Source organism: Engraulis encrasicolus, chromosome 11 (genome assembly GCF_034702125.1).
Source record: "Engraulis encrasicolus isolate BLACKSEA-1 chromosome 11, IST_EnEncr_1.0, whole genome shotgun sequence".
NCBI classification, from domain to species: domain Eukaryota; kingdom Metazoa; phylum Chordata; class Actinopteri; order Clupeiformes; family Engraulidae; genus Engraulis; species Engraulis encrasicolus.
The window spans coordinates 37477905-37492904 of NC_085867.1; the positions used below are offsets into that span (position 1 = coordinate 37477905).

The 15000-nt window shown below is 45.5% G+C and overlaps 1 protein-coding gene across 1 annotated transcript in view; it reads left to right on the forward strand.

Annotated features, from left to right (window-relative positions):
- LOC134458312 (A disintegrin and metalloproteinase with thrombospondin motifs 19-like) overlaps window positions 1-15000 on the forward strand; it is a 158965-nt gene that overhangs the window by 26792 nt on the left and 117173 nt on the right. The window contains exon 7 of the mRNA XM_063210547.1: window positions 411-454. Coding sequence (XP_063066617.1) covers window positions 411-454 — 44 coding nt within the window. The remainder of the gene's footprint in view (window positions 1-410; window positions 455-15000) is intronic.

The window sequence follows — 15000 nt, forward strand, 5'->3', positions numbered from 1 at the left end:
AACAATGTTTTTTTTTCCCATTTGTTAAGCACTTTGAGTTTCATGCCTTGTATGACACAGTGCTATACAAATACAATTATTATTATTATTATTATTATTAAGTCATCCGGACAGCTGGTAGGGAGGGTAAAAGGTAGGGCAAGGTAAGGTAACTTTATGGATACCTGAGTTTTTGTTTTGTTTAATTTGGTTTGGTTGAAGAATGCCTGCTTGTGTTTTTTTTTTCATCCACTTAAGTCATGTGATGTGACTGTAATGCGGGAAATGTCTTCTGCTGCATTTTGTCACCAATTACAGCATGAGTGCCTTGAGGTGTAGGTGTTCACTCAAAATGGAAAGCTGTGTGCTGTGTGCAACACTGAATGCTGTGATACAGTGCTTTGCTAATAAGTGTTTTTTTTCTGTTGCAGGAAGGATTTCTGTGTCCATAAGGATGAGCCGTGTGATACAGTCGGTAAGTGTGTTTGTGTTTGTGTGTATGTGTGCGTGTGTGTGAGTATGTTAATATGTGTGCGTGCATACATGAGTGTGTGCCTATATGTTGTTGGTGTGCATGTGTGCTCGTGCATGTGTATGTGTGTGTGTGCGCATGTTAGTGTGGGTTGTGTGTTCATCTGTGGAACAATGAGGAGATTCTATGTGTGTGGCATTGTCTATAACATTGTTTCTGGCTTTGTCCTGGCCATGACAAATGGCATGATCGAGTTTCCACTGTTGTGTAAGAACAGCATTCTTTTAAATGCACTTCGAAGCCCCCCTCTGGGCTTCGTCTTCTAATCACAAATGATCTTAAATTATTAATGGACAATAACAAAGAAACACCACGAAAAGCACAGACAAACAGTAATTGTTCATTGTGAAAGCCATAGTGTTTTATCTTGAGATGACGTGTAACAATGCTGAAGAATGCTGCCGCTGGGTCTTGCTCTTGCTCTAGTCCAGGGGTTCTCAAACTTTTTGTGTGAAGTACCACCCGAGAAAATATTGAGCTCTCCGAGAACCACCTTGACAACCAACATTAGAATATCGCAGCAAAGGCCTTCCATTTTCACTTTTGCAGGAGAGGTTCATAACGGCATCAACAGCTACGGTCACATTCAATGCAAGTTTGTTTTTAAATGTCTTGCTATTTCCTAGTTTTATTCTGCATTATGTTTTCAGATTCATAGGCCTACAGTTCAATATTACAAAATGTGAGACCAAAGAGACATTTTCGACTGCAACAACTTGATCAGCCTTCAAATCAATGCACAAAAAATATAATTCTTCCAAGTACCACCAGAGATGTCTCAAGTACCACCAGTGGTACGCGTACCACAGTTTGAGCACCACTGCGTCTAGTCTCCATCATGATACTGTGGGGCGAGCACAGTTGGGGTAGTTACAGTCCATAGGCCCTCCAGCCAGCACAGTCAGTGGTGTCTGTGACTTCATGCAGTCAGTGGTGTCTGTGGCTTCATGCAGTCAGTGGTGCCTGTGGCTTCGTGTGGAAGTGGCCTACTGATTTTCCACTCAGCAGTATGAAAAATAAAACAAAACATGCACACACGCACCACACACGCACACACACACACACACATGCATATAGTACACAGCCACATAGACACACACACAAACACGCACGCGAGCACGCATGCACACACACACAGTCCACTCAGCCATTACCATCCAATGCAGTTAAACAATGGCACACACACACACACACACACACACACACACACACACACACACACACACACACACACACACACACACACACACACACACACACACACACACACACATACACACACACACACACACACACACACACACACACACACACACACACACACACACACACACACACACACACACACACACTTCACTCTCGGTCCACAGTCGACTGGCAATGATGCCTGTTGCCAAATTGATGCCACGGCTTCTTGTTGCTCAACCAGTCATGGCATGTTTATTAGGGCCCGAGCACCGGAGGGTGCGAGGCCCTATTGTTCTTGCAATGTTTTTTATTATTTTTTGTCTTCTTACCGCACGTCGGGCCCATTTTGAGGGGGTTGCCATGCGTAACTTTTAACGAAACTCGGCACAGGCATTCGGTATGTGGGCACGAAGGACTCCAAAAATGCCCCGCCCCCAAATCGGCCCAGGGGCTCTGTAGCGCCCCCTTAAGTCATGGGCCAATGGGGAGGCACCGGCAAAAAGTTGAAGCTACGGACTCCAAAATTGTTTTGGTTGTATATCTCACTGAGACAAGCAAAAAAGTCTTTGAGATGCCATGGCCACACCCAACAGGAAGTGAGGTAATTGCGCTTAAAGTTGAACTTTTGTCAACTTCTGACATACGACAAAATTGTCATACCATGAACTTTGATGTACTTGTCCTGAACCGTACAACTGTTCGGTTTCGTTTCAATTTGCAAATGATCTTAAGACATCGCAGATGATATATTGCGAAGGAATTTTCAATATATTGTAAGAAAACAAGATGGCGGCTTGCTGAAGTCCGATGACGAAATCGCAGAAAATGTTCTTCTACTGTGACCCTTCTGAGGGGGTTACCATGCATATCTTTCAACATTGCTTCGCACAGGTGTTTGGTAAGGCAGCACGTACCTCTCAAAACAAGCCCCACCCCTAACTCAGCACATGGGCTCTGTAGCGCCCCCCTAAGTCCTGGGCCTATGGGCCTGAACCGGCATAAAGTTGAAGCTACGGACTCAATTTTTTTGGGGGGTATGTATCTCAGTAAAAGAAGCAAAAAAGTCTACAGGAGGCCATGGCCACACCCAACAGGAAGTGAGGTAATTGGACTTGAAGTTGAACTTTTCACATATGCCAAAATTGTCATACCATGAACTTTGATGTACTCCTCCTGAACGGTAAACTTGTTCGGTTTCGTTTCAATTTGTAAATGATCTTAAGACATTGCAGATGATTTATTGCGAAGGAATTTTCAATATAATGTAAGAAAACAAGATGGCGGCTTGATGTATTCTGATGGAAAAATGACAGAAAATGTGCCTCCACTGTGCCCTTTCTGAGGGGGTTGCCATGCATATCTTTCAATGTTGCTTTGCACAGGTGTTTGGTAGGCCACAACGTACCTCTCAAAACAAGCCCCACCCCTAACTTAGCACATGGGCTCTGTAGCGCCCCCTAAAGTCATGGGCCTAAGGGGCGGGACCGGCATAAAGTTGAAGCTACAGACTCCACATTTTTTTTGTGTGTGTATCTCACTAAGCCAATCAAAAAAGTCTTTAGGATGATATGGCCACACCCAACAGGAAGTGAGGTAATTGGACTTGAAATGCAACTTTTGACATACAACAAAATTGTCATACCATGAACTTTGATGTACTCGTCCTGAACCGTACAACTGTTCAGTTTCGTTTCAATTTGCAAATGATCTTAAGACATTGCAGATGATATATTGCGAAGTAATATTCAATATGTTGTAAGACAACAAGATGGCGGCTTGATGTATTCTGATGAAAAAATGACAGAAAATGTGCCTCCACTGTGCCCTTTCTGAGGGGGTTGCCATGCATATCTTTCAATGTTGCTTCGCACAGGTGTTTGGTAGGGCAGCACGTACCTCTCCAAACAAGCCCCACCCCTAACTCGGTTCATGGGCTCTGTAGCGCCCCCTTAAGTCATGGGCCTATGGGGCGGGTTCAGCATAAAGTTCAAGCTACGGACTTCAACATTTTTATGGATGTGTAACTGACTAAAATGAACAAAAAATGTCATGCACTGACATGGCCACGCCCAGCAGGAAGTGAGATAATTGGACCTCTTATTGAAACAGGAAGTTGGCCACCATTTTAGTTTGCAGTGTTTTTAAAACAGTGCAAATGCACGTGTTCATGCATGTAATGAATATAAACCTTTTTCTATATGCCTACTATGGCAACCTGATATAGCGCCACCATGTGGTAGGCAAATTAACTGCATTAAAAGTGGAGTTCTTAAATATCTTTATCTCGTGAACCGAACGTCGTGGAGACTCCATTTTTGTTTTGGGCAGGATGTGATGGGATTTCGGGCGATATGCCTTGAGCCGTAGGTGCGAGGGCCCGTCATCGCCGCTCGCGGCTTTAATTATTATTATTATCATTAATGTAACGGGATCACACTTTATATCATGATCCTACTGTTTTGCATGGCCCACTCTATTTCACCCAGCTTTAAGGATACAACACAACAGCTCAGGGGTGCATTTCTCGAAACCATAGTTGCTAACTACGTTAGCTACTTTGTTAGTTGCAATGCAATTTCCCATTGATAACTTCCCAAGTTGCTAACTGCTAACAACTACGCTTTTGAGAAATGAACCCCAGCCTTGGGTTGTGTGGGAGCCATGTTTAGGTCCAGCTCAGGACACTTCATTTGGAGTATGTCAGCTATCACTGACCTTTCAGGCATTTGAGGTAATTATGGAAACAAAGTTTGAGCAAAAGGACGTATCTGAAGGTATTTGAAGAAATCGGAGTTAGAAATAGACAACTTAGTTGAAAATTGAACAAAAAATTGAATGAATAAATCTTTGCAAGTAATTAGACCATTGGGCCTCTACTGTCGAAAAGAGTCATCTTTTTTTGCAGGGGGAACAGATGATTGTTACACATTGGACTGTGCGAGAACATTTCAGCTAACTTAAATATCGGCCCAAATTGTCCATATCTCCAATTTAGAAACCACTGCTGGACTACAGGAAAAACAGGTTGGAGAGAGAGGACGCTGAAATGATTAAGCGACTTAGTCAAAGTCTTGTGTTCTGGACGTACAGCTGGGTACACAGACCTCTAAGCAGTGTAGGCATTTAGTGGGCAATGTGCCATGCTATACAGTTCAATAGTCCAAATACGTACAGTAAACTTTACTTTGTAACTTCGATCACTTTGATTCGGTATTTCAGGCGTACGATTACTGTATTTCCTTCTTTCCACTGTGTATACAGTATCTTGATACGACATTTTGGGCAAGTCAAAATGAAGTACAGTATAGTATATGCATTCATTGTTATAATCAAATCAAAGTGGCATTATAATGCGATTAAGAACTAAAGTCTACAGTGTAGTATGTGCTGGGAGCACAGTACTGTACGTACATGCGGATCAGAGTCTGTTGTATTTATCCATTTAATCAGCCTGTGTTTGAAAGGTAACAAGTCAGAGGGAATTAGTAAGCGACTTAGTCAAAGTCTTTGGCACTGGACGTACAGCTGGCTACACAGAGCGCTAAGCGGGGCATTCGGTGAGCATTGTGCCATGCTATAGGGGTGTAAATCACAGCCTCCTTGACGATACGATTCAATATCGATATCTTATTATTCGATGTGGTGGGGCCCCCCATAGCCCCCTAAGCCCCTCATACTTGGGCTTGCATGCCCATGGGGACCCAGGTTCGAGTCCGGCCTGGGTCATTTCCCAACCCTACCCCATGTCTCTACACACTCACTTCCTGTCGCACCTTCACGGTCCTATCCGAAATAAAGGCCCAAAAAGCCCATAAAAGTATCTTATTATTCGATGTGATACGTTTAGATTATTTTCGATACTTAAGAATGCCCCACAATACAATACGAAACTATTCGATTTTTTTTCCCAATTACTTTTTCACTTCTATTAAGTTATTGGGCAGGGGTCATCGATTTGATTATTTTCGATACCTAAGAATGCCCCACGATACGGTGCGATTCGATTCAATTATCAGAATATATCGCGATATATCGATACATTTTGATATTATTTGCACCCCTACTATACGCTACAGTAGCTGAGGGCTTTCCGTGACAGGAGATTAAGTACGATTAGGGTACGCAATGCACGCAGGATGAAAGGTGCTGCTGAGATATTATGCATTCGATGTGTTTTAACCTTTAAGAGTGTGAGTTTTTGAGCATTCTATAAAAATAATGCGTTCTGTAACAATGCAAGATTCTACAATTCCATATTGTATTGAATGACTCCCAGAATTCTATAGAACTTTCACTGCCCGAAGGTACACTCTTAAAGGTTAATTCCAGCAGGCGGTGTTCCCAATGCTTTTTCATACTGACTAAAGACCACTCCTTTCTTTGGCTAATGGGGGCTATGTACATTTACAGTATGCGATTGTGCTGTGTTGTGGTAGGCCTAATTAGGTCTATCAAATGTCTCTATACTGGACTAAGCTGTATGACCAGTGGACACCACTAATTTACTCCCTTTCAAAATCAACACTGACAATGCTTATAGACACTTACACCAAACTTTCAGGAACACATTTTGAGAAACACTGAAAACTGACCACACTGAGAAAAACTTACTATCAGAGAAGAAACACTGCCCGTACTGCAAAACACTGACCACCACACTGTGAGAAATGTTGAATTCCAGCCTGTTATTGGTGTTCTCACTGAGAGCAGGGCACTAGATTGTTCAGAGGTGTGAGAGGTGTTCTCTGAAGCCCCATGCCCACACCGTGCCTATCGTACACAATGCCTCTGTTCTGTTTCAGCCGTGTGTGTGTGTGTGTGTGTGTGTGTGTGTGTGTGTGTGTGTGTGTGTGTGTGTGTGTGTGTGTGTGTGTGTGTGTGTGTGTGTGTGTGTGTGTGTGTGTGTGTGTGTGTGTGTGTGTGTGTGTGTGTGTGTGTGTGTGTGTGTGTGTGTGTGTGTGTGTGCGCGTACAGTGCACACGTGTTTGTGAGTAGAGAGACTGTGTGACTGTGTCTTTCTTGTGGTCAGTAGGGTGTAGCGTGAAATCTATGTGTGAGGTATGTCCGCCATTGCCCCTCAACTTGTTCACAGCTCTCTCACACAAACACACACACACACACACACACACACACACACACACACACACACACACACACACACACACACACACACACACACACACACACACACACACACACACACACACACACACACACACACACACACACAGGCCAGTCCGAAGGTAAAGAGTACATTGTTGTTTGCTTCATAGTTTTATGGCGGAACATTAATGGCCATAACCTGAGGCACTTCCACCACCTCCTGCACGCCAGGTAGTGCCACACACACTCTGTGTTTGTGTGTGTGTGTGTGTGTGTGTGTGTGTGTGTGTTTGCTTACCTACCCATCCACCATCCGTGTATGTGTGTGTGTGTGTGTGTGTGTGTGTGTGTGTGTGTGTGTGTGTGTGTGTGTGTGTGTGTGTGTGTGTGTGTGTGTGTGTGTGTGTGTGTGTGTGTGTGTGTGTGTGTTTGCTTACCTACCCATCCACCATCCGTGTATGTGCCACGTGTGTGTGTGTGTGTGTGTGTGTGTGTGTGTGTGTGTGTGTGTGTGTGTGTGTGTGTGTGTGTGTGTGTGTGTGTGTGTGTGTGTGTGTGTGTGTGTATGTAACCCAATTAGTCTCTCCAAAAACAGGTAGTCCTAGACACACGGTGTGTGTGAGTGCATGTGTGTGTTTGTGTGCGTGTGTCCATGTGTGCGTTTGTGCATCTGTGTGTAACGCAGCCAGTTTCTCCAAAACAGATAGTGCTACACACACACACTGTGTGTGTGTGTGTGTGTGTGTGTGTGTGTGTGTGTGTGTGTGTGTGTGTGTGTGTGTGTGTGTGTGTGTGTGTGTGTGTGTGTGTGTGTGTGTGTGTGTGTGTGTGTGTGCGTGATGGGGAGGGCGGATGTGATCATGAACAGCTTGCAAAGCAGAAAACGTCCCAATTAAGCCCCACAGAAATCCCCCCACACAATGCAGCAGTGCAGAGCAGAGCAGAGCAGGAGAGCAGAGCAGTGGAGCAGGAGAGCGGCGGAGCCCCAAGCTGTAGGGACGCCAGCCAGGGGTAGCGCTCAGCTCACCCCCTTACAGCTCAGCTCCCTGCTGTGCACAGTACATAATCAATGCCTGTTCTCTCTTTCTCCTGTTTTTTCTTCATTCACTCTTTCTCTTTCTCTCTCTCCCTCTCTATCTCTCTCGTTCTCGCCCTCTCTCTTGGTTTCTCTCTCTTTCTCTCTCTCTCTCTCTCTCTCTCTCTCTGTCTCTCTCTCTCTCTCTCTCTCTCTCTCTCTCTCTCTCTCTCTCTCTCTCTCTCTCTCTCTCTCTCTCTCTCTCTCTCTCTCTCTCTCTCTCTCTCTCTCTCTCTCTCTCTGTCTCTCGCTCTCACTCTTACCCTCTCTGTTGGTTTCTATCTCTCTCAATTTCTCTCTCTGTGTGTTTCTATCTCTCTTTCTGTTTCCATTTATTTCTCTGCCTGTCTTTTTTGTCACTCTTTTTTTCTCCCTCTTTCCCTTTTTTCTTTACCTCTTCCATAACAGTCATTACCCTTAAACAAGGACCGCCACTCATTCCAAAGAGGCCACAGCCATAAGACGTTATTAGGTGATATAATTTTGTGGTTTAAAATAGCTCCAATCATTACAAGCAGGAGAAGAACAAACAATCTTAGGCAGTCATCCCATAGCTTTTATACTTTACGTAATAGGCTGGATTCATCTTCAACTTCAACGGTGTATCAAGTCACCAGTGTGTTGGAATGCTGGGAGGATAAATGTTCTAAAGAATGTTAAGGTCCATAGAATATAGTGTGGAACTTAAGAATGTAGCATTGTTGCGGATGCGTTCCATTTCAGAATGTTCAAAAAGCCACTCAAGGTGAGTGAACAGATGCACATGGCTCCCATATGGCACTTGAGGCCAAATGTCAGTGCAGCTTTTTAACAGTGTTGTCAAGGTGAGAAGGTATGTGACCCCTCTCCTCTGAAGGCCTGCACTCACTCTCGTCCTGCATTTCGGTCACCTGGTGTGGAATGCTCGTGACACATCTGTGCTGTGTCACAAAAGGCATCGCTATGGAGACCCTCTGTTGCATCGTGGCAAAATAAGGCAACAGTTGACCTACTTTTCCCTCTGAGGGTTTTTTTTTAAAAGAAAAGCGTTCTCTCTTTTGCCGCAACAACCACCGCGTGTTGTCATGCTCCCACCCAGGAGCCTGGTCTGGCTGTTGGCCTGCGCTACTCTACTGCACGTTCTGTTTTGCAGATAGCCGTGGAGATGCTCTACAAAATATGGCAGTCCAGGCATTTCCAGCGTTGCGAGGAAGAAAAAATGTTTTGTTTCAAGCTGTTTGTGTTGTCTAAAATGCCAATCAGGCCAGCAGAGCGAAGATTAGTCCCACATTGTCTTCTTCCGAGACTCGGCTTGCTTGCTTAGTTCGCTCGTTCTCTCACTCGCGGCCAGATTCCCCTTGCTGTGAGACTTCCCTCAGTGGGGCTTTAGCGGAATGGAGTGCAGACTTTCTCTCCCTGTCATCTCAACAATTAGAGTTCAATTTATTTTGTCTACTAGTAGTTTAGAACAATGGGTTCTTTTTTGCACTGAAGAAATCAGCTAGGCTGTCAGCAATAGCAGTCACAATTTACGGTGTGTGGCTCATCAAAAGAGTCACGTCACAATGACAGAAAAATAAGCAAAATGTCAACCACAAAGTTGCAAGATTGCTCGATAATATTCATCAGGCTCGACAAGTGTTGTTGTCGACGTCATGTAATAAAGCTTCCTTTGGATCACCTTTTCTTAATGCAGTTGCCAGGGCACATCAGCGTTTGCTCAATGTCTTGTTCACCTCCATTTAACGTTCAGGGAAGGATGGCCTTTCCTACCCCTTGGAAGATTTGAAATATATTGCCAGAGATGATGCATGCACCGTAGGAGGATAACCTCAGTGCTATCCAAGCCATTGAAGTCTCTTTGCAGTGTAGAGTTGTGAATAGAAAAAGCAGGGTGGTATATATAATGCAGTCAGGATATGAGCTGATGCTTTTCCTCAGATGCATAGTAGGAGCCAGTGACCTGTTTGTACCTGTGAATTAATGCATATATTATATATATTATTCTGGAACGCTTGCCTACACACTGTGAATCATCAATACATCCTTACATCATCTTTACATCGTTACATCATCTTTGTTCTTCTATAGCTTTTATCACTTTTTCACAAATTTTGTACAAAAATCCGTCATCATAGTCTAGGGTCATCAGAGAGAAAAGGATGAGATTGGTAATGACATTGGATGCTCAATGCGATTACCTCAGTCTAATTATTGCAACAGACTAATAATCATTTTTCTCATGGAAAGGAAAAAGGAAAACAAAGAAGAAAAACCTGTCCCTGTCCCAACAACAGCGGCCCATGTCCAAGCTCTATGAGGTCTCCTTCATACATCATCCTTGCACCTTCATCCTCTATATCTTGTATCATTTTTTATCACTAAGAAGTAGAAATCATGGTAGTGAACTCGCCAACTTGGATTGTCAGAACCAAGAACCAGAAGATTAATACTGGTAATGACACTGGATGGTCAATGTGGTTATTGCAACAGACTAATAATCATTTCCCTTGTGGAGAAAAAAAAAGAAGAAGAAAAAAACAAGAGCTGTTCTGTCCCACCGCGGCGGCCCATCGTCAAGTTTTGTGAGGTCTCCTGCATACATCATCCTTGCACCTTCGTCATCTATAATGTTCAGAACGTTTTATCATTATAAATAATGGTGGTGAATTTTAACAGCCCGACTTGGATTGTCATCAAAGTCGAGAGCGAGAAGGTTCAGATTGGTAATGACATTGGATGCTCCATACGATTACATCAGTCTGATTATTGCAACAGACTAATAATCATTTCCCTCATGGAAAGAAAAAGTCAAAAGGCAGAAGAAGAGCTGTCTTGTCTTGTCCTGACACAGCGGCTTGTCTCCAAGCTTTGTGAGGTCTCTGTGTGGTGAAGTCATGTGCCTCGGCCTGGTGCTGCGGTGCGATGTCTGCGTGCGATGCGGACATGCCCTCGGATGCTTATTGATGACATACTGTCATCGCCTCCCCCCTTCGCCTACCTCATCGCCTTCCCCCTTCTCCTACCTCATCGACTTACCCTCCTCCTAGCTCATTGTCGGGGCTCATGTCTCTATGTTATGCATAAACAGTGAGGTCCCTCTCCTCTCCTCTCCTCTCCTCTCCTCTCCTCTCCTCTCCTCTCTGCTCCTCTCACTGAGTCCCACTCCTCTCATGTCCTCTCCTCTCATCTCCTCTCCTCTCCTCTCCTCTGTTCTGTTCTGTTCTGTTCTGTTTTGCTCTAATCTGCTCTCTCCTCTCCTCTCCTCTCCTCTCCTCTCCTCTCCTCTGTTCTGTTTTGCTCTAATCTGCTCCCTTCACTCCTCTCCTCCCCTCTCCTCTCCTCTCCTCTCCTCTCCTCTGTTCTGTTCTGTTTTGCTCTCATCTGCTCCCTTCACTCCTCTCCTCTCCTCTCCTCTCCTCTCCTCTCATCTCCTCTCCTCTCCCCTCTCCTCTCCTCTCCTCTCCCCTCCCCTTTCCTCTCCTCTCCTCTCCTTTCCTCTCCTCTCCTCACCTCTCCTACCTCTCTTGTTGTCTCGTCTCATCTCCTCTCCTTATCTCCTCCTCATCTCCTTTCCCCTCTTCTCCACTCATCTGTCCTCTCCTCTCCTCTCCTTCCCTAACCTCTCCTCTCCCTCCCTTCTCCTCTCCTCTCCACTGCTCTCCTCTCCTCTTATCTCCTCTCCTCTCCTCTCCTCTCCTCTCCTCTCCTCTCCTCTCCTCTCCTCTCCTCTCCTCTCCTCTCTTCTCCTCTCCTCTACCTCCCTTCTCCTCTCCTCTCCTCTCCTCTCTCTCTCCTGTCCTCTCCTCTCCACTGAGTAGAGTTGGCTAGCAGTGAGGGAGGGAGGGAGGGAAGGAGGGAGGCCTGCGTTGCATTAGCGAGGGGTCAGCGAGGATCAGTGCCTGCGGTGTCTCCACGCTGTTGTCTCTCGCTCAGCGAGTCCAAAAAGATGAGCCCAGCCCATGGCAAGGAATGACAAAATACAGAAAGAGAGACAAGAAGAGATGAGAAAAAAAGTAAGGAGCATACCAATTAAGAGCCAAAAGGTTTTGTTTTGCAGTTTCTCGAAATTATGTGTTTGGTGTATACCTCTCAATTGATTCTTTGTTTGGAAAGTTGTGACTATCTCCTCACATGGGATTTAAGACTTACTGTATGTGATGAATAACTAGCAGGCCTGGTGAAGGATTGAAAGCATATTTTTTTTAAAGATATTTTGGTCCTTTCATGGCTTCATTCGGTCAGGATGTGATACCAATAAATACAAAGACAAGTTTGTACGTTAACAGTCATGTCCTCTGTGTGAGACGCCTCGTCTCGTCCCATCATTGTATCAAATTTGAGGTCATTTTAATACTAAACCACAAGGCCTTCTGTCGACAACAAAGACAGAGACACAGACAGTCACACCATCACTCAATACCTCCCTTAAGACGGCTTACCTTAAGACGGTAAGAGAGACAAGGAGGAGAGCAAAGGGAGGAAACCAAATAGAGACATCGATCGTTATCTCGCCGCCCTAAACGTCTGGGTTGAAATGGTTTTTTGAGGGCACGCTACAAAGGAGATGAAAAAACTGGAAGTCTGCAGGCTTTCGGAACTGTGGCTCCATTTAATGAGGGATGGGGGGAGGTGTACGTAGATCTAACGTTACCTCCCACTGCCAGGGCTGCTGGCAACTTTTGCTGGGCCAGGACAAACTCATCTGAAAGGCCCCCCCCCATCCAATACATGTAATGTACTCAGGACCTACTTTTGCATCCCCCACCTTCTCCATCGGCCCAGGACAACTGACCCCTTTAATGAGGGATGGGGGGAGGTGTACGTAGATCTAACGTTACCTCCCACTGCCAGGGCTGCTGGCAACTTTTGCTGGGCCAGGACAAACTCATCTGAAAGCCAGATCCAATACATGTAATGTACTCAGGACCTAATTTTGCATCCCCCTTCTCCATGGACCCAGGACAACTGACCCCTTTGTATCCCCCCTCCCCTTTGGCTTCTCTGCCCACTGGCATTGGGCCGTACGGTAGAGCCGTGGTGCTGTTTCCACGTCTGTGCACTGAGACTCACCGCAGCCTTAGCGACACTGTATTGTGTACTGTATGTGTGTAGTGTTAATCGACAAACCGAGCTTTGTTTGTGCCGCACAGAGTAATCCAAGTCTATCCTATTCCGCACTGTTAGGCCCTTTTTTCTTCTTTTGTTAGGCATTCTCCCGCTCTTTCTCTACCTTCACTTCTACCACCAACAGCATCACCCCAGCCTGCCCCCCCATTCTTCTTCTTCTTCTTCTTCTTCTTCTTCTTCTTCTTCTTCTTCTTGCCCTTCTCCTCCTCCTTCTCTTCCTACTCCTCCTTCTTCTTCTTGCCCTCCTTCTCCTCTTCTTTATTCTGCTCCTCTTCCTTTTCATTCTTCTTTTTCTTCCTCTTCTTCTTCTTCTTCTTCTTCTTCTTCTTCTTCTTCTTCTTCTTCTTCTTCTTCTTCTTCTTCTTCTTCTTCTTCTTCTTCTTCTTGCCTTCCTCCTCCTGATCCTCCTCCTCCTCCTCCTCCTCTTCCTCCTCCTCCTCCTCCTCCTTCTTCTTCTTCTTCTTGCCTTCCTCTTCCTGATCTTACTCCTCCTCCTCCTCCTCCTCCTCCTTCTTCTTCTTCTGTTTTTGTTCTTCTGCTTCTTCTTCACCACACCACCACCACTAGCCCCTGCAACACACCTTGTTTCACCTCACCTCCAACTAATGGCTTTACATGCTAAGCCTACCCTACCTCTTCCCTACCAGAGATAATTCATCAAAGGCAGGGAAGACAAGACAGGGATGTAGACAGAGAGATGCATTGTCCTACTCATGAGTAAGAACAGACCTCCCTCGCTAAGTCTTAAAAAGAGCCCAACGCTGTGGTCCTCTGCCAGCTATTGTCTTCTGCCTGTGTGTGTGTGTGTGTGTGTGTGTGTGTGTGTGTGTGTGTGTGTGCGTGCGTGCGTGTGTGTGTGTGTGTGTGTGTGCGTGCGTGTGTGTGTGTTCTTTTGACTTAGCGGGCGGCTACATCTATGCCTTAACATGAATGGGCAAAGGCAACGGCGGATGAGTGTTATCGCGACGTAATCATAGGCGAAGGCGCTGTCTCGTGTTTCGAAGTGTGAGTGGTGTTATTATAGGGACACTTTTTGCGAGCAAAACTCAACACCCGCGATACACCTCAGAGAGGCCCCTGGGATGGGGGGGGGGGGGGGGGGGGGGTGTGTTGGAGGGTGAACAGAGGCTCAGGCTATGAGGAGGGTCGAAGAGAGGCACCGGCTGCGAAGAAAAAGTCCACAGTGCTTAGGGAAAAAATCCAAGTCCAAGGCACCGGCTGTTTGGGCGACACGGGCAGAGAGGCTACACAAAGAAGGGCTGAATGCATTCATTAATGGATAGATTAGTGCTAAGCTCTCTCTAGCTCTCTTCCTCTTTCCCTTTCTTCCCCTCTGTCCTTTTTCTCTTTTTTCTCTCTGTCTGTCTGTCTGTCTGTCTGTCTGTCTGTCTGTCTGTCTGTCTGTCTGTCTGTCTGTCTGTCTGTCTGTCTGTCTCTCTCTCTCTCTCTCTCTCTCTCTCTCTCTCTCTCTCTCTCTCTCTCTCTCTCTCACACACACACACACACACACACACACACACACACACACACACACACACACACACACACACACACACACACACACACACACACTTTTCTGGCTTGGGGACAGTCGCCAAGCCACCTCTTGTTATTGAGCCATTTTTTCACACCTTTCGAAAATAAACAAAAGTTGTACATTACATTCAGTTACACTGCAGTGCATTCAGCAAATGCTTTTATGCACAGTGTCTTTAAAAGGAAAATGTTAAACTGAACAAGGTTGTAAGCAAGCGTGAACCCAGCTCCAAGAAAAAAACACAGGTTGGATGGTGCTTACTGTACTGTTTGGGACCGTGCTCAAGGCATGGCTGAATTGGCCATATAGGGCATTTGAAACAAAGAAGTTCCCGCACACTGTTCACATTTGCAGAGTTTTTACTTGCGACGTTTCGGTCTGTGACCTTTCTCAAGCAATTCCATTCCAAGTGAAAACTCTGCAAATGTGAACAGTGCGTGGGAGCTTCTTTGTCACTATACGTTGGTGACCCAGTGG